Source organism: Podarcis pityusensis (genome assembly GCF_964106645.2).
Source record: "Podarcis pityusensis genome assembly, chromosome: 14".
Lineage (NCBI taxonomy): Eukaryota > Metazoa > Chordata > Lepidosauria > Squamata > Lacertidae > Podarcis > Podarcis pityusensis.
In genome coordinates this window covers 5003924-5023375 of record NC_138039.1, presented here as the reverse complement: position 1 = coordinate 5023375, position 19452 = coordinate 5003924, and the positions used below count along the sequence as shown (strand labels likewise).

Below are 19452 nucleotides of genomic sequence, written 5' to 3'. Positions count from 1 at the left end.
GGAAAACTTTGGCAATCCCACCCGCCATTGGGCCCAGTGTGTTTTGACTATACACGATTTTGGCTTTACTCGTTTTCCGCGGATTGTAACCCTGGCATAAATTGAGAGTATATTGCTAATCCAAAGCCGCTTTTTTTGCAACAAATTAACATGGTTTCATTTCTGGATACCTTTACGTTTGATGAGTGTGTGAGCAGGAATTTATATATTGTTGTTTGCTACTAGTGGAATCTACCCAGTGCCCCCGAGTCTAATATTATTAAAACCAAGGAAACTCCTGGTTTCATGTCTCACCGCAGCCCTCCAATCAATTCAGTTCATCAGTCTCACTTTCAGTAGTCAGGGGAATAACCATACCAACCTGCCTTATGGGAAGGCTGAGAATGATGAATATGTGAAGGGCTGGGGGAGTTATATTGGAATTTATTTAGTGCCAGAGGGGCTGTGACATTCACAGCTTGCTGCATAGGTTGCACATGCATGAGCAGTTGTGCGATGTGGGTAGGTTGGTGTGAAATCTATTCTGGACTTTCTTATAGTAAGTTTAAATGTTGTTTTGTTTTTCACGGATGAATGTGTAATTGTACTTTAGGAGTAGAATGAGCTCCAGTACTCTGCTTGTGGTTGGGAAAGTTTGGCTTTGGGTTCGAGGAATTTCAGCCCTGCCGAATGAGTCGGCAGATTAACTCCTTTTAGGGACTCTGGATATGAGGTGCCTCTGAGTCATTGTGCTCTTTACACTTTCAGTGGTAGCATTCATGCATCCTGGCCAGCTAACTTCAAATGAGTCCATTCAGCAAAATCTAATCTCCATGCATCTTGATGGCATGCACAGCAGGCTTTGGTAGTTTGTGGGAAGCATGCAACAGACACCGATGGAGGGAAGTCGCTTGAACTGGGTTCTGCAGCAGTGGAACCTATTGCAAAAGAAAAGGGAGTTTCGCTTTCCACAAATCATTTAATCTCTGCAATCTGTGAACTACTGTGGACTGCTTTAATTGGTCATACCTTCTTATGACAGCTCATAGTTGAAATTTTCAACTAGGGAGTGTATCTTAATCATCTGTTCTCACAGGGCCACCAGGGAGACTTCCAAAAATCTCATGGGATTCAAATCAAAAGAATTCAGTGAATACTGGCACAGTGAGGGCCAATATAACTTGCCCACTGGTTAATATTGGTGCAGTATACTGCTTCCTTACTGGTTAGACAATGGATGGGCAGTTAGTGACCTGAGAACTCCTTGCAGCCCCTCTGCTGATTTCTCCCAAGCCAAGACACAGGCTCATGGCTCTCCACTCTCCAGTGTGAGCATAGCCTTTTCCAGAGTTTTTGCCTCTTATGTGCTTTCACTTATGCACCCTGATAGATTAACATGTATAACGGGAGAATGAAACCAAAGCATCTGTTGCTGCTCTTGTGGGAGAGAAGGGGATTAAAGAGCCCTTTCCCGGGGTCTTGCTCCTACAGGAAAGCATCCCTATGGAAAGTAAACATGGCTGGCGTTGTAACTTTTGGTCAGGTCAGCTTATGATCCCCATTACAGTTCTGAGAGGGGACTAGCTAGAAAAGCAACCATTATTTGTCATGTATAGACATGATTAAGCATAGAGTTGTTTTAGGTCCACTAAAGGACTTGCAGAAACCCAGCAGGCTTCAACCTTTTTTTTGGAATAACAGCTCTCCAGGCTTTTCAAAGTCTCAAAGTTTCAAAAATGGTCAGCCTAAAAAATGGAGCTGCTGTTTGAGAATCATAATAGGATATGTGGAGTAGGGCTTTGTGTATTTTACAACCTGGTGACGCCTGTCCAGAATACAGGCCAGAGTATCTCGTATGAGAGGGAGGATAGACTGCCGTGGGGGGGGGGGGATGCTCTTTTTTAAAAAGAAAGTTAGGAAAGAAGTAGATGTTTGGGGAGGGAGAACTTTCTGTGAATTCCACCATCTTTCATTTAGACCAGTTATAAGGACCTGCCAGATGTTTTGGGACAACTCTTGTTATCTATTACCATGGGCAGTGCTGGCTGGGACTGATGAGAGTTGCCTTCCTGATGTTCGTGGACATCCACAGGTTTTCTGTCTCTGCTTTAGATAATAGAGTGTTCAATAAGTCTGGCACTCTGTTGTGACTAGAAACTTGGCTGTGCGCTAAGAAAGATGGTGGGGAAATGGAAAGCAACCTCTGGGTTGAGAGCATTCCCCTGACAAGAGACCAAAGTCTGTTGTGAAGAGCACAGGCACATTTTGCACCCGGCTATCGGCCACTTTCAGCCAGATGCCAGGATGGTGCCTGACATCTCCACCATGTGGAGGTGCACGCCTGGGGATCATTTGATCTTGACTGTTTTCACACACTAGCAACACATCTATAGAATTCTATCCATTACATCTTATCTGCACAATCAGAGTGAATTTCAGGAACCAAAAAGTCGTACAGCGATTCCTTCGGTTAAGAAATTAATTCGTTATGGAGGTCCCTTCTTAACCTGAAACTGTTCTTAACCTGAGGTACCACTTTAGCTAATGGGGCATCCTGCTGCCGCAGCGATGCTAACACACGATTTCTGTTCTCATCCTGAAGCAAAGTTCTTAACCCGAGGTACTATTTCTGGGTTAGTGGAGTCTGTAACCTGAAGCGTCTGTAACCCGAGGTACCACTGTATTGAAAAATATAACTTTCAAGCCATTCGGCCCAAAAATGGCAACCAGGCATTCTGTTTTGGCAACTGTAACCTTGGTTTAAGGCGCTGTTCGGCGCCTAGCTTATATATCTGAGTTTCTAACACTGGAAGAGGGATGGGAAGGGTTTCTAAAGGCACCCATTGGATTATCTTGGCAAGCCAAGCGTCTTTCAACTTCAGCCCCATCACCTATAAAATGGTGCTACACATGCTTTACTTTACATGTAAGCAGAACCCTGCAGGATCACACTAGGCATCTGTTTAGGCCAGAATCATGCTTCCCGTGGCATTCATTTGGATGTACCTCAAGAGCTCACAAGCAGCACTCAAAGGCAGCAGCCGTCTCCCACTGTTGCCCCTAGCAACTGACATTCGGGGCACGCTGCCTCTGAACATGGAGGATCGAAATAACCACTGATAGTTGTTGATTGACGTATCCTCCGCGAATGACCAAGGTAACTGCGTGAAGCACTTTAAGCACATGCACAAAAAAGCACAACCTGTGCTAACAATGCCAATTCGTTAGACGCTAGAGGAACTCCCCCTTCCCAGTTGTAGAACTGAGATGCTTCCAAACACAAAATCACTTCAAGCAATCGTTTCAAGCAATCCGAAACTTTCTCCTTCCTGTTTTCCAAAGCTGTTCCTCTTCTTTCAAAACTAAGCAAGGGGGAAACTATCTTAGGGGGAATGTCCTAAGAAAAGAGACCTTTGCAAATCAGGAATTAGCTAAGCAAGCAAAAATCCTTATGCCAAGGGCAGGCCGTAGAGGACCTCTGTTATTTGGCTGCCTCTCACACACACGATTCTGCTTCCCTTCAATCTCCTTGCTGGCTTCTTTTTTAAAAAAAAGGTTCTTGGAAGTAGATAAAGAAGCAGAAAATAGAGTATTCCGTCCTCTTAAGGTGGAAAGTTGTGCCTCTTTTTGTGGATGGAATTCTGAGGCCCTCTTGTTTTGACAGTGCAGCCCTGCTTAAACCACTAGCCCAGTCTGCCTGATGTGGTTTAGTATTTAATTCATTTACCTTGCTGCCTCTGCACCGGCAAAACCCGCAACTTGCTGGCCTGCTTGCTGTGTTTTCTTCCTTCCGTGTACAAGCTGTAATGCAGCGAAGCCTTCCTTCTTGCAGTCACTTCCTAAACATGATGGACACCCGTGTTACCCAATAGCAGTGCACAGTATCAGCAGAGCCGTAGGCAAGGGATAATTAACCCTATTTTGTACCTACAGAGAGATCAAATGAGCAAGTGGAAAAAGGGGGTTGCTGAAATCTGGACTTTGTCACAGATAAAATTGTTTTGGAACGGATTGCATCAGAAAAGCAAAGAGCTGAGCTGGGCTTTGTGAAATGGTTTAGTGGCTTCAGATCATTAACTGAGAAAGGGTCTCGGCAGCAGCGGTATTTCATAAGAGCAACGGTTCTAGAGATTGCATTATTTTCAGTTTTGCAGCCTTGGCTGTATTGAGTGTTTCATGGTGGTGGAAGAAACCACAGCTGCCCCCTCCACTTTATGGAAGCGATAAAAGATTAAGGGCTAGGAAACTGCATTATTAATGCTGTGTGGCAGCACATGCTGATGATATTTGCAGCATCTTCAAATGAACTCTTAGTGTGTTGTATTTCATGCTAGTGAGATTTGCAGTAGTGATAACTTGTCTTGTGCCGCCTGAACTCACTCTCCAGTTCTGGTTGAGCTGTGAGTCTGCAAGGTGCTGACCATCAAACCTGGAGTAGCAGTTGTTCAGCGTCTGGAGAGCTCCTGGGGAAAGCATCTATCTATGTTAAGTGAGGTTGCAAAGGCTTTAAAGCAGCAGTGCTCTGGGTTGGAGCTGCATATGGTGGCCCCAGTATTCCCTCTGCCTTTTCCATTGGGGACCCCCAAGAGAGCAAGGTGGTGGGTGAACTGATTCAGACTCATCAGCTGAAAAGCCTGGTCTATACTTCTTGGAAGTCTGATTGACAAACTTCAGAAAGGTTCCCTTAGACCAGGGGTCGGCAAAGTTTTTGCGGCTTGGGCTGGTTCACGGTCCCGCAGACGCTGTGGTGGCCAGAGAGTGTGCATACATGTTCGCACATGTGCAAACACTCCTTCTGGCATGTAGGAGGCATACACAGCTTCCCATTGGCTGCAGGAGCTTCCTGCAGCCAATGGGAAGCTGCCCAGCATCGCAGAAGGCGGTCCCCACTCCGGGCCGGTTTAGCTTGACGCATGGGAGTCAACCAAGCAGGTGGTGGGGGTCCCCGAGCGGGCAGTGGGGGTCCATGGGCCGGTTAAATGACCCCCATGGGCCTAAGGCCTTAGACCCTTTTCCCACTGGATTCTCTTTTCACATCTGATCATCTACCAAGGAGCCAAACAATGGTATAGCATATTCTGGGGATGTCACAGTGTTCTGAAAACTTGACTTACATGGACTTGCGATTGGTCCCAACCCCTACCCTGAATGAGCAGTGGGCACTCTTTCATAACACACCACACTTGATGCTCCCCTGCCATTGAGCATTGCAGGAAAAGATGTGTTGCGGTGAGCATAATGCTCGTTCAGGAAATCAGTCCACCATTATTGATCTCACTGAGGTATGCCTAACAAGCTTCTGAGGAACCCCAGGGTTCTCTAGAATACACTAAGTGCCAATACTTAAGTGTTGAGTTTTAGGAGCATGATTCTTGCTTTGAGTGTGCAAGGACCTGGGCTTCAAATTTGGAGACGCCTATGCAAAACAGGTGAATGAGGGCTGCAACCTTTTTGAAATAGCAGAACATGTGCTTTGAATGCAAAAGGTCCCTGATTAATGGCATCTCCCATTAAAAGGACCTCTAGTAGCAGATGATGGGAAATACCTATGCTGGAGGTCCTGGAGGGCCACTTTCAGTTGGAGTAGACCAGCCTTCCTCAATCTGGCTCCCTCCAGATATTTTGATCTACCTGCTCCAGCCAATATGCTGGATGATGGGACCTGTAGTCCAAAATAACTAAAGTGCACCTGCTTTGCAAAGGCTGGTGTGGATAATAGTGGGCTTGACGAATCAATGGCCTGACCTGGTCTAAGGCAGCTTCATATATTCAGGTGGATTACACTGCCATTATCCCTGTCCATTGATAGGTCATAGATCTTTGCCAATCTGTGTTGTCCAAAGCACAGACATGCCTCTCCCTCTGCATTTGTTTCCTTTGTAACCAAAGACTATCTGCAGCATCTGCTTCCCAGACCACGGAAGACTCTCTGATCCCCATCCAGCCTTCTTCTAGAGAGCCGTGGTTTGGCAGAAGCCCCTCTCAGCTTGGTGGCTCCTGCCCATTTTTCGCTGCTGGTTCTGATCACTAGGGAAACAGGAACCTGGCCAGCTGGGTGAATTCTCCCTGCTATGTAAACACTGTGACTCACCTGTTTCCCTTTTTTTCTCCTTCCCACCACCACCACCAGTTCAAGGCAAATGTTTTGCATATGCTCACCGTCTGTATGATTCTCATAACTGCCCATGTCCACCCTTGCTATGTTGTTGTGGGTAACGGGCTGACCGTGTATGAGTGAGGATTGATGGAGCAGGAGAAAAAAATTGTGAAGGATAGAGTGGAAGCATCTCCCTGCAAGCAACGCTCCATGCTTAATGTTTACTGGCCCCTGTGATTCCTTTTGTTGGACTTTGGTTACTGTGTTCATTTAAAGAAAAATACTGAAGTTTGGGATATTTTATAAAAAGTAAAATAAAAAAACACTAGGGATAACTATCTTATGTTTCCATAGAATCATAGAAATGTAGATAAAAGAAAGAATGACGACTAAATCGTGATCTTTTGTCTACACGGAAGTAAGTCCCATTGTCTTCAGCGGGACTTACTTCCAGGTAAGTGTGTAAAAGATTGCAACCTAAGCAGAATATTAGTTAAACACAGTGGGTCTGTTAGTTTCAGTTGAGGGCTTGGGTCTGAAGGTGGCAAGAGATCAATACTTTTTTGTGGGGTGGGGGAGGCAGGTATAGTTCTGCATTTAAGGACAAAGTGGAGATTGATGACAGAGAGCCATTAGAGTGCTGGACTATGACTTGGGAGACCAGGGTTCAACCCCCCACTTGATCATGAAGATCTCTGGGTAACTTTGGGCCAGTCACTCTCTCTCAGACTAACCTGCCTCACAGGGTTGTTGTGAGGATAAAAATGGAAGAGGGGAATAAGTGCTTGTGCCACTTTGAGCTCTTTGGGGAAAATGTGGGATATAAATGTAATAATAAATGAAAATAAATACATAAATAAAAATATACTACAATACAGAAATACATTTGTATTAATGGAGTAAGGTTTCCTCCCTTGAAGAGTCAGTGGGAGAAAAAAATGGAAGAAATGCTTAGCATTTGTCAGCTCATATTGACCAACACAGCGAACCACCATCAGCTGTCAAACGCCATTCATCCAATCTCTGTATGTGGTGCCAGATTATGAATGGTCTATCACCCTCAACGTGTAACATTTTTTTACCCAGGCAATCCAAAATCTGAACCCAGAGAAGCTGAATTTGTCAACCTTACAACAGTGAGGGAAGTTTGTGCTCCTTATCTTGTTGAGCATGCTGTACTCTTGCCACAGGAGAGTGATATTTGGCACTGCTGGGCAACCTGATTTAGTTTCCTGAAAATGGCAGTGATGTGGTCACTGTTGTGGGGTGGAAAATTTTCCCGTGTGTTATTTTCAGGCGGGGGCAGAGAATCCATTTTAGCAAATGGATGTCAATTGTAAATACAATTATTAGCTGAACTTTGCAGCTTGAAAGCTTTAAGTTACAAGGGATAAGGTGGTCTCTGAAGTAACTGGGTTTCTGAGCTGTACAGAGAATTCTATCTTAGTAGGAACATCTTCAATTTAGCCCAGTAGCCAGATTGGCGGCCAGGATGTGTGCATCCTGGCAGCTTCGCTGTGGGGTGCCACAAGGTGCTATTTTAACATCTGTATGAAGCCATTTGGAGTAATCATCAGGATGTTTCTCTGTTACCTCTGAGTCAGGAGAGGCTGTGCAGAAGCTGAACCAGTCCTTGGATGTATGAGGACCAATAGGCTGAATAGGGACTCTGTTGGTGAATGCTTGCCACTTTTGAAAATTGAGGAGTTTACCTGTTCTAATTGATGTTGTAACTGTTATGCCATTGAATGGGCTTGTTCATTACACATTTTAATTATGCATTTTTAATGTTGTCGATGAAATTTTATACTGTGTATTTTGATTATGGGTAGCTATATTTTTATAATGTGTATTGTACTTGTTTCTTTGCTGTTGGCTTTTACTTGTTTGCAAACTGCCTTGATTTTTCTTCTCAGAATGAAAGATGGTATATACATTATTTTGATGATAATATTTTAATAAATTTCTCTGGCTGCTTCCTGGTGTCAGATTAAAAAAAAGAAAAAGTTGGCCACCCTAGGCAGAATCTTGGGAACCTGTTTTAAGTATGGATTGATAGAACGGGGGAGCATTTTCCTGTTTAAGCCTAAGGAACACCAGAAGCTGAGACGAGCCAATGTGGTGTAATTGTTAGAATGTTGGACTATGACCTGGGAGAGCAGGGTTTGAATCTCCACTAAGCCATGAAGCTCACTGGGTGACCTTGGGCCAATCACCATCTTTTTACCCTAACCTACTTCACAGGGTTGTTGTGAGGATGAAATGGGGAGGAGGAGGACCATGTGCACCACCTTGAGATCCTTGGAATGTAAAGGTGATGTATAAACGTAATAAACACAATAAAATAAATAAATGAAGGCAGCCTGAAGGAGTTTTTTCATCCTTTCTCACAGGCAAGGGAATGTACCTTGGCAATCTTGAGTGAGTTACCCGTGCAGGCTGAGTCAATAATTGTACTGGAGATGAGAATAGTTGGCGTTCGTGGCTCCAGCAGCCTCATTCAGACCACACATGCAGGTTGACTTGTTGATAAAAAGCTGGCTTCCGCTAAGAGAGAGAACTGGATGGCCAAAATGATTTATTGGTGCTTATAAGCAGCACCAGCTTTTCATGTGCTGGAATGAGCCTCTGAAGCACCACGGCACATTTTAATTTTTTCAGCCTCCTTCCTGCCCAGCTGCCCTGGCGTTATCCAGCATTATCTCATTTATTTACTATATTTCTTGTCCCACTTTTTAGATAATTGCTGTCTCCCAAAGTGGCTAGACTAAAAGAGCAGGAGGCACCAAGGAAAGGGACTGGAGGGAGAGGAGCTTTTCAAAGTGAGCTCTTGGAGAGCACTTACATCTACCTGGGGCCAGGTTGTTCTTCCTTTGTTGGTGGTGTTGCCTGAATAGCAATGGGTGGCTCTTGGTCCTTCAGCCAGTGTGGTGTAGTGGTTAAGAGCTGTAGTCTCGTAGCTTCCGGGGGCGGCGCGAACGGCAATGGCGGTCCTCTTCTGAACGGGAGAGGAGGCTCCGCAGACAACGGGTCGTCCGCTACGGCGAAGCGGAGACCCACTTCGGAAAACCCCAGGCAGCAAGAGCCTGGGGTCTTGAGGCTCGGTGGGCGCCTTGAGCGACCCTCCAAGCGCGAAAGGAACCCCGTAAGGGGCTCCGGAGCGTGGAGGGGGGTTGCGGCGCTGAGAGCTGCTTCACAGTCTGTGGAGCGAAGCCGCGCTGCTGCTGCCGGTGAGCGCTGATCCCTTTTCCTGTCAAATTACGGATTCGGATGAAAAGCAACTTATTCGTGAGTAAAAGACTGAATCACTTGAAATTAGAGACTTTAAAGGAAAAATCTTAATTGGCTTGAACTTGGCTGAAAGCGGAGAGACGTGGAAACAGGAAGTCCGTCTTCCGCAGCCATTGAACTTGAAAAAAGCAATCAGCTGGAGGAGTGGTGGCTGAAAGAAAGAGATTCTAAACTTTACAGATCTAAGCATCTACTGAACTTGCAATTTAAGGTAAAGACTTTAAGCTAAAGATTTGGAATTATTACTTGCACTTGACTTTCCTCCTTTTATTGGATTACAAATTAGAAGGTGAAACCCAGAGTCAGGAGCTGCCTGAGCATTAAGAGATTGAGCTGTCAGTACTGCAGATTTGGATACTGTATATTGGAACTTGCAACAATCTGAGGGTATTGAGACCTTTTAAATTTGAAACATTCTTTTTGGAGACAAATAAGCACTGTCTGTAACAAAGTGACCATTTATAAACTCTGCTAAACATTTGTATCTGAAGGTTCTTGGACATTAAATTAGACTCTGAAAGACATTTTAAGCTCCCTCTAGAGGATTGGATTAAAACAGTGACTTTATATGTACATTTACTTTCGATTCCCTTGTTGTTTGCTCGCTCTGGGCCTTTCCATTCCCATGGGAATAACTCAGTGTGACCTTGACTGACAGATAACGTTGGAATGAGTGGCACAAGAAAAAGAGGGAGAGTTAGACAAACAACTTTAACAACTCTAACCTCAGCCTCGCAGACACGTAGATCATCTGTACCTACTTTGCCCTCAGAAGTAGAAGTTGAAGAAGTTGCCTTGTCACAGGCAAAAGAGGGAGAGGGTGAAGCAGAGCAGTTACAATTGGAAGATATGGCCTCAGGAGTATCTGTTTCTGTTCTAGACAAAATCTTCGAAAAATTGGAAGCTTTGGACAAGAAAGTAGATGTGCAATCAGCAAAGATTGACAAAAATACAGAATGTCTAAATAAATTAACCATACAAGTGGTACAGAATACACAAGCAATTGGACAGTTAACGGAGGCCTCAGCAGAAAATCGGAAATTGGCTGAGGACACCAGACAAAAATTGGAAAATTTAGAGCAAGAGGTAAGACCACTCACTAAACAAGTTGGGGAACATCAGATTTATCTTTCTATGATAGAACTGCGAAATCGTGAGAATAATTTGAGGATTAGATCATTACAAGAGGCAGAAGAAGGAAATCTAACTGAGTTTTTGACCAAAGAATTCTCCAAGTTCTGGAATTTGGAAGAAAAGGACTTTAAAATTGTGTTAGCTTTCAGACTTGGAAGATTCATAAAGAAGGAGAGGCCCAGAGACTGTTTGATAACATTGAGATCAAAGGAGGAAAGGGATAAGATTTTGGGCCTACATTACGGAAAGTCACTGGAGGTTTTGGATAGAAGAATTGAAATTTATAAAGATATCCCAAGACAACTGCTGGATCTTAGAGCCGCCTATTCTGAACTTGCTAAACTACTAAGGAGCAACGCAATTCCATTCAGGTGGGAATTTCCCCAAGGAATATCTTTTACCTTTAGAGGGAGAAAGGTCAAAGTTAGAACATTGGAAGAGAGAGACAAATTTTTGGCTACATACGGAGAGGATCTTCAAAAAGGAATTGAACTACCCTCTGGGCCTGGGGCAACGCCAGCATCAACACCAGCACCTGGGGAACCTGAAGATTCAGAGAAGATACCACCCCTGGAGAAATAACCAGATTGATCCAGGATGTCTCTGCAACTGCTGAGTTGGAATATTAATGGTTGTAACATTCCGGAAAAAAGGAAGAAAATATTTCACATATTAAAAAAAGAACAATTGGACATTATCTGTTTACAAGAAACACATGTGACGAGGCTCCACAGAAAAGTGTTAATAAATAAAAGATTGGGCCAGGAATTTGTATCGTCGGACAAAGTTAAGAAGAGAGGCGTGGTGATATATGCAAAAGAGAGCCTGTCACCTAAATTCTTATTTAAAGATGAACATGGAAGAATTTTGGCTATTGAGATACAATATCAAGGAGAGAAACTGTTGATATTAGGAATCTATGCACCTAATGAAGGGAAATCGGAATTTTACAAGAAGCTGCAGGAGACAATGCTGGACTATCTGGATTACAACAACATCATAATGATGGGAGATATGAATGGGGTCGTATCAACTAACATGGACAAGTCACAAAGTCAAAATGTTACAAAAGACGGCAGACTACCTAAAACCTTTTTTGAAATGACTGACAATATGGATTTGATTGACATTTGGAGGACAAAGAACCCACTAGGAAGAGAGGGAACATTCTTTTCTGAAGCCCAACTGACCTGGACAAGAATCGACCAAATATGGATTTCTAGAGGCCTGGCACCTAAGGTCAGAAAAGTGGAAATCTGCCCAAAGACCTGTTCCGACCATAATGCAGTAAAGATGGATATGACACTACTACCAACTGGATCCTTTAGATGGAAGATGAATGACAATTTGTTCAGAGATCAGGAAATTACCAAGAAGGCCCAAAAAGTTTTGAAGGATTACTTTGAGATAAATATGAATAATATGGTGGAAAAAAGAATAGTCTGGGACGCAAGTAAAGCTGTAATGAGGGGATTCTTGATACAACAGAATGCAGTAAAGAAAAGAACACAAAATGAGAAAAAAGATAAGATCTTGGATAAAATAAAAGAATTAGAGAAGAAATTAAGAGTGAATCCGAAGTCACAGCCAACTCTGAGAGAAATTAAACTTCATCAAACACAATATTCTAAATTGATAAATCAGGAAATTGAATGGAAGGTTAAATTAATGAAACAAAAAACGTTTGAGTCGGCGAATAAATGTGGAAAACTGCTAGCTTGGCAGTTGAAGAGAAGACAAAGATTAAATACTGTTACAAACTTAGAGGCTGATGGAAAAAACATTCAGAATCCAGTGGACATTAGAAAGTGTTTCCAGAGATATTTCAAAAAATTATACACCCAAGGGCCGCAAGACGATGTTGAGATTAAACAATTTTTGGCAAAAAATGGACTATCTAAATTGTCACAAGAAAATAGGACAATCCTGAATTCTAAAATAACACGACAGGAGATTGAACAAGCCATCCAGAACATGCAACTCGGCAAATCTCCAGGACCAGATGGGCTGACCTCCAAGTACTATAAGACATTAAAAGATTATTTGATACAACCCTTGATGGAGGTCAGCAATGAAATTATGGAGGGGAAGAGGGCACCGAAGTCGTGGAAGGAAGCGTTCATCACATTAATACCAAAGTCGGAAGCTGAAAAGACACAACTTAAGAACTACCGTCCCATCTCTCTTTTAAATGTGGATTACAAAATATTTGCAGACATTTTGGCAAATAGATTTAAAAAAGTTTTAAATGAAGTAATTCATAAGGACCAGGCCGGCTTTCTCCCAGGTAGACATCTGTTTGCTAATACAAGGAACATTATTGACATTTTGGAACTTTTGCAAACAGATATAAATACAAAAGCAGTTTTAATTTTTATAGACGCGGAGAAGGCCTTTGACAATATCTCCTGGAAATTTATGATGGGAAATTTAAAAGAGATGGGAGTGGGACGGGGTTTTGAGAATGGGATTGAGGCGATATATTCAGAACAGAAAGCTAAATTGATAGTTAATAATGTGGTTACAGAAGAGTTCAAAATTGAAAAAGGGACACGACAAGGTTGCCCTATTTCCCCTTTGTTATTCATTTCGGTTCTGGAAGTGCTATTGAACAGGATTAGAGGGGATCGGTTGGTGGAAGGAATTCAGGTCGGTCAGAAACAATATAAATTAAAAGCTTTCGCAGATGACCTGGTTTTGACCCTGCAGAAGCCAGAGCCCAGTACGAAAAGAGTATTACAACTGATTAATGACTTTGGTCGGGTGGCTGGATTTAAACTAAATAAACAGAAAACTAAGGTTTTGGGGAAAAATTTGACTGATACAGAGTCAGAACGGTTTCAGAATGAGACGGAACTTAATGTGGTTAAAAAAGTAAAATACCTAGGGGTAAACATAACAGCAAAAAATCTAAGTCTATTTAAGGACAATTATGAAAAATGCTGGACAGAAATTAAGAGAGACTTAGATAGTTGGTCAAAATTGAAATTTTCTTTGTTAGGCCGAATTGCTGCTATCAAGATGAATGTATTGCCAAGGATGTTGTTTTTATTTCAAACACTTCAGGTTTTGGACAAAACGGAGTGCTTTCAGAAGTGGCAGAGAGACATTTCTAAGTTTGTCTGGCAGGGCAAAAAGCCCAGAATTAAGTTTAAGATATTAACCGATGCAAAACAAAGAGGGGGCTTTGCCCTGCCAGACTTAAAGTTGTATTATGAAGCCGCAGCGTTCTGCTGGCTAAAAGACTGGCTACTTCTTGAAGACACTGATGTGTTAGATTTGGAAGGGTTTAACAATGCTTTTGGATGGCATGCATATTTATGGTATGACAAGGTTAAAGCAAATAAGGCCTTTAAGAACCATATTGTCAGAAAATCACTGTTTAATGTCTGGACAAAATATAAAGACTTGCTGGAAAATAAAACACCAAGGTGGCTTTCACCTCTGGAAGCTAAGGCCCGAAAAAGACCCAATATGGAGGCTAAATGGCCAAAATATTGGGAAATACTAGAAAAGGATGGAGACAATTGGAAATTGCAGAGTTTGGAGAAAATGAAAGACAAAGTGCGAGATTGGTTACATTACGCTCAGATTAAAGAAGTTTTTAAAAATGATAAGAAACTAGGGTTCCAGGTGGAGAAATCGAAACTAGAAACAGAATTGTTAGAACCAAAGATTAAGGTACTTTCAAGGATGTATAACTTGCTGTTGAAATGGAATACACAAGATGAAACGGTTAAATCGGTTATGATAAGGTGGGCACAGGACATTGGGTATAATATCATGTTTGAGGACTGGGAGAGGTTGTGGAGTAATGGATTGAAATTTACTGCATGTAACGCTCTGAAAGAAAATGTAATGAAAATGATTTATAGATGGTATATGACCCCAGTCAAACTCGCAAAAATTTACCACCTGTCTGATAATAAGTGTTGGAAATGTAAAGAGTGTGAGGGAACGTTCTTCCACCTCTGGTGGACTTGCCCTAAAGTGAAGGCGTTCTGGGAAATGATTTATAATGAATTGAAAAAGGTATTTAAATATACCTTCACTAAGAAACCAGAGGCTTTCCTTTTGGGTATTGTCGGCCAAGGGGTGGCAAAGAAGGACCAGACATTTTTTATGTATGCAACAACAGCAGCAAGGATACTTCTCGCAAAACACTGGAAAACTCAAGATCTACCCACACTGGAAGAATGGCAGATGCAACTGATAGACTACATGGAACTGGCTGAAATGACCGGCAGAATTCGTGACCTGGGAGAAGAGAGGATTGAGGAGGATTGGAAGAAATTTAAGAATTATTTACAAAAGCATTGTAATTTGAGTGAATGCTAAATAAGATGCTAGACTAAAATAACTGAGCACCACTAAATTTAGAAGTTTTTAAGAAAATAAGTAAGACTGTGAAAATTTAACTCCTTTCGAGAATTATAAGATTATGAAATATAGAAGGGATATAAGAATTTAAATAAGATGATAAATTGCTGACAAAATGGTACAACGATGAAAGTGGGAGCGGGAGATGTGAGGAAGTCCAAAGAAAATGTGAAATTATGTTAAGACAAATGTTATATTGTTTATTATGTTTACTTTTATTGTAAAACCCAATAAATTGCTTTAAAAAAAAAAAAAAAAAGAGCTGTAGTCTCGTAACCTGGGGAACCGGGTTCGCGTCTCCGCTCCTCCACATGCAGCTGCTGGGTGACCTTGGGCTAGTCACACTTCTCTGAAGTCTCTCAGCCCCACTCACCTCACAGAGTGTTTGTTGTGGGGGAGGAAGGGAAAGGAGATGGTTAGCTGCTTTGAGACTCCTTAAAGGGAGTGAAAGGCGGGATATCAAATCCAAACTCTTCTTCTTCAGCCAGTGGAGGGGACCAGACTCTAGAGTGTCCCTTGCTTGCTTCTGCATTCCCTGGGGCTGGAACGGCATGTCTACTCAGGCAGGGTGGGGCCGGGTTGGTCTCCCCATTGCCTTAATATTCTTCCTGGGAGGAAGCCTCCCAGTGGCCCTGGGTTCTCTGGCCTGATAGCAGAAGTCGGAGTTGTGCTTATCTTCTGCTCTCCCGTCCCAAAGCACCAGAAGCATTTCTGCAATACTGCTTGCCTGCAGCTTTAAAAATAATAATAAATTACCCACTGCAGGTAACTATTTCAGCATGTTTTGCTTTTTCTGGTGTGCTTATAGTGACCATTCTATTTTCCTCAAACATGTCTGTCAATATGGTGGCCAGGAGCAGGTCCCTGGTTGTTGAGAGTAGCAGAGAGAAGTGCACAGCTCTCTCTCTCTCTTTTTACATCCCTGATGACGGCTTTTGATCAGGTTGAGGAGCAAGACAGTGGGGTTAGGGGAAGTATCCTGGATGTTTCCAGGCTTGCAATGCTGTATTTGTTTTGACCATTTACTTTTGACAGCAGTTATAAATCTCATGGCATGCTGTCACGTTTGGTTGACTCCTCTTGGTTTTCATGGCCAATCACGACTATAATGACTTGCAGTAGTTACACTTGCTAAGTGGAAATTCGTAGCATTGAGCATGGATGTGGGAGAGCTGGGTTCAAATTTCCACACAGCCATTAAGTGTCCTGAATCGTCTGTGATAAGTTGCTGTCTCTTGGCTTAGCTTCATAGAGGATGTTCTGAGAACATAATGAGCAATGTAGAATAATGTCACATATTAAGGACTATCAGAATTAATAACAGTTTACTGTTGTGCTCTTGGTGGTCAGTGATGATCATTAGATGTTTCCTTAGTAGGTACTAATGGCTGGAAGCCAGTGTTTGGGGGCTACAGCTAGTCAGGATTTTCCATAGTGTGGATGACAGTGTGGGGAAATGAAAATGAGCAATTTGGAGAGATTTGGTATTATGCAATTGAGAGAGAGAGGTCTGAGATTCCCATCTTCCCCAGAAGTTAATAAAATTAGATAGATAGATAGATAGATAGATAGATAGACAGACAGACAGACAGAAGTTTTTCTCCTGTTCTCATAACAGTAGAAATCATAGACATCCAGTGAAGCTGAATGTTGGAAGATTTGGGACAGTTTTAAGTCTTTCAGCCAGCACATTGTTAAAACTATAAAACTCACTCCTGCAGGAAACAGTGAGGGCCACCAACTTAGATAGCTTCAAATTCGTGGAAAAGGTTATCAATGGCTGCTCTCCATGGTGACTCTGTCTGCCTCCTCAGTCAGAGGCAGCAGTGCTTTGCAATACCAGTTGCTGGAAACTGCAGGAGGTGAGCCGGCTCTTGTGGTTGTGGCTCTGCTGAGGGTTTCCCAAAGGCATCAGTTTGGCCACTGTGAGATGCTGGACTAGCTAGGCCATTGGCCTGATTCATCAGGCTCTTCTTAGGTTCTTATTTCCGCCCTGTAGAGATGCAACCAAAGTGCTGCACATCCCTGCTGCTGCCTCATGCAATCCATCCATCCATGCATACATACATGCCAAATATGAGATTCTGGTGCAGCAGCAAAAGCAGGAGACATAAAGATGCAGCAGGTGACCTGAAGGCGGGAGGAAGTCGAAGGGCGTTCTCAAAAATAGCAGCTGGTTGGGTGGGCAGATGGAAGAGCAGCAACTCTCAGCCTTTGGACTTTCCCAGTCCTGCGCCTTCCTCCCATCTCTGAGCATGCTTCGGGTTAGCCTTCCCATCAGCTGGCAGAAGGGAGGGGAGAAGTGCTTTGAATATTTCCAGGTCCAGGATCAAAAGCCTTTTTGTGTCTGCTAGTGGGATGTGGCCTTCTCTCCCTCCCTCTCACTTTTTTTTTTCTGCTTCCCTTTTCTGGTAGAGCCCTGCCAAGTACAGGAAGACTCCAGTGTATGCCTCTCCTTATAGGGGTTGGGGTGGGGAGGCAGGGAGGAGGAGGAGGAAGTGTTTCTGGTTCTGTGGGAATGTGAGCTTTCTCCCACTCTGTAAACAGCTGGTGACTCATTGCATAGCTATGGCACCAAAGGGATGCATGGCCTAAGGCATGCTGTGTGTGTGTGTGTGTATGTGTACATACACAGGGAAGGGAACTGAGCTTGTTTTGTTCCCGCCACATCCCCGCTCTGCTTCCTTGACTTTCTCACTGAAAACCTTTGGCGGGAGGAGAGAGAGAGACCCTGCGGAGTTCCTGCCTTCATGCCCCTCCTGCCTGCACAACCTGCCTTCCACACGGGAGGTGCCCGGGGCAGCGGCAAGGAGGCTTCCATGGTGCACGGCAAAGTCCAAACATGAGGGCGGGAGAGGAGAGCTGCACAGAAATGAGCAAGGGCTTGGGAAGGGCTCTGCAAATCCAAGGTAACGCTGCTGGGCTCCTTTCCAGCTCTCTGCAAAGCTCTCTACCGCCTCGCCCCACCTTTTCTCATTTCCCGTTATGTGGCTTGCCTGTGATTTTCGCTCCTCTGGCTTTTAACCGCTCTCAGCTGCCCTCCAAAGCCTCCTGCTTTTCTCTCCGGGAGATCCTGAGGCCTAGAACCCCCTTGCAGCCTCCCTGTGTGGGGGATCCTCCGATTCTCTTGCTCTTCAGTACCCATGTTTGTTAGGCAGTCCTTGCCTTTGCCCCCTGCTTCTCATCCCAAGAAGAAATGGATTCTAGGTACCTTGGCAGCCCTGGCTCACATCAAGCTTAGGACACTGCTACTGCACTCGGTGCTTGAGTTATATTGATGCTGCTGTAGAAATAACAGTTCCCTCCACTTCCTAAGATATATCCCACAATTCCTCAGCCTGTTGAGTCCTTCCCTTTTCTTGCATCTTCTTCATTCTGTCCTCATTTGCCTCCCACACCTTGGCTACCTTAGTAATGGATCTGTATCGCCTACTAGTTTTGTCAGTTCTGTTCGTCTTTACAGTTCCTACAGGGATTGGCAAATACAGTCACATTCAGTGTATCAGCACAGAGTTGACCAGCGACGCGGAAGAGCCTCTGTAAGCACCTACAGACTTTCAGAGTTTTAAAATATTTGGGCTGCATTCTCACACTGCTACCCAGGATTACTGGGAGCTGTGCTTGATTTCTAGCAGGTGTCCAGACTCTCAAACGATGCCTCCCTGTTTTAACCGCAAGGTGTGGTTGCTTAGCAGTGAGGGGAAGGCACTCTGTATCTACTCAGAGGTACTTTTCTTTATTGTATTACACCAGCGACTTCCAAACTTTTCCATGTATGGACTACTTGGAAATTGCTGAGGGTTTTGGTGGACCACTTAATGATTTTTCTGACTGCTGTAGTAATTGTAATGCACTGTGCTACATGATGTGCGATTTTAAATGCATTTTTGCAGACATGCAGTGGATCAGCTGAATAACGCTTACGGATCACTGGTGGTCAGTGGACCATTTTGGGAACTTCTGTATCACACTATTCCACATCTGTTTCTTTAAAGAAGCATGGCCGTAGTTCAATGGGAGGAGAGAGGCTAGGCCATCGCTGAGCACCTGCTTTGCATGTTCAGTTCCTGGCATCTCCAGGCAGGGCTGGCAGAGACCCCTGCCTGAAACCCTGGAGAGCTGCTGCCAGTCAGGGCCAAGAGTGCAGAGCTAGACAGACACAATGATCTGACTTGGTGCAAATCAGCTATGTCCCCAAGAAGTGCAGGGCCCCTGAAAGGGAATGTTTTCATTTCCAGAGCAGCAATCCCTTCTCTCGTTTTCAATTTTGCGCGCATGTCACGTGAAGCTGAACTGTGTTGATCACCACAAGTGAAGGGAGAAGCATTTGTGGCTGAGCCAGACCGGCTCCCACCCCCCAACCCGCCCCGCCCCTGCTCAAATTCCTCCATTCAGCCTGCTGGACTTCCCCCTTTCACTTTCTCTAGGGGGGCGGGAAAGAGTGTCCTGAAACCAATTGAGTTTGTTGACTCCCCCTTTGTCCTCCCAGTGTCTTTGCACAGAGATGACCCCAAGTCATGATTTGCTTTTGGGCTTCTCTTGTTTCCATGGTTACCGTCTCGGGGTTGGCT

At 43.9% G+C, this 19452-nt stretch overlaps 2 protein-coding genes across 5 annotated transcripts in view; one reads left to right on the top strand and one right to left on the bottom strand.

Moving 5' to 3' along the window:
• Positions 1-3818, bottom strand: part of LOC308463108 (lysosomal alpha-glucosidase-like) — a 40691-nt gene extending 36873 nt beyond the window's left edge. Inside the window, exon 1 of the mRNA XM_080981323.1 lies at positions 3707-3818. The gene's annotated coding sequence lies outside the window, so the exon portion shown is untranslated. The remainder of the gene's footprint in view (positions 1-3706) is intronic.
• MAFK (MAF bZIP transcription factor K) overlaps positions 1-19452 on the top strand; it is a 36642-nt gene that overhangs the window by 3778 nt on the left and 13412 nt on the right. For 2 of the 4 annotated variants that reach the window (XR_013979440.1, XM_080981297.1), the window contains exon 1: positions 17430-17790. The exons of 1 other annotated variant lie outside the window; for it this stretch is intronic. Coding sequence is in view for 1 of the 3 variants with exons in the window: in XM_080981297.1 (XP_080837423.1) it covers positions 17724-17790 (67 nt within the window). In the remaining 2 variants the exon portion in view is untranslated. Of the gene's footprint in view, positions 1-8873; positions 8899-17429; positions 17791-19452 lie in introns of those variants that run through there. One more of the 4 variants, XM_080981301.1, reaches the window with a different exon arrangement.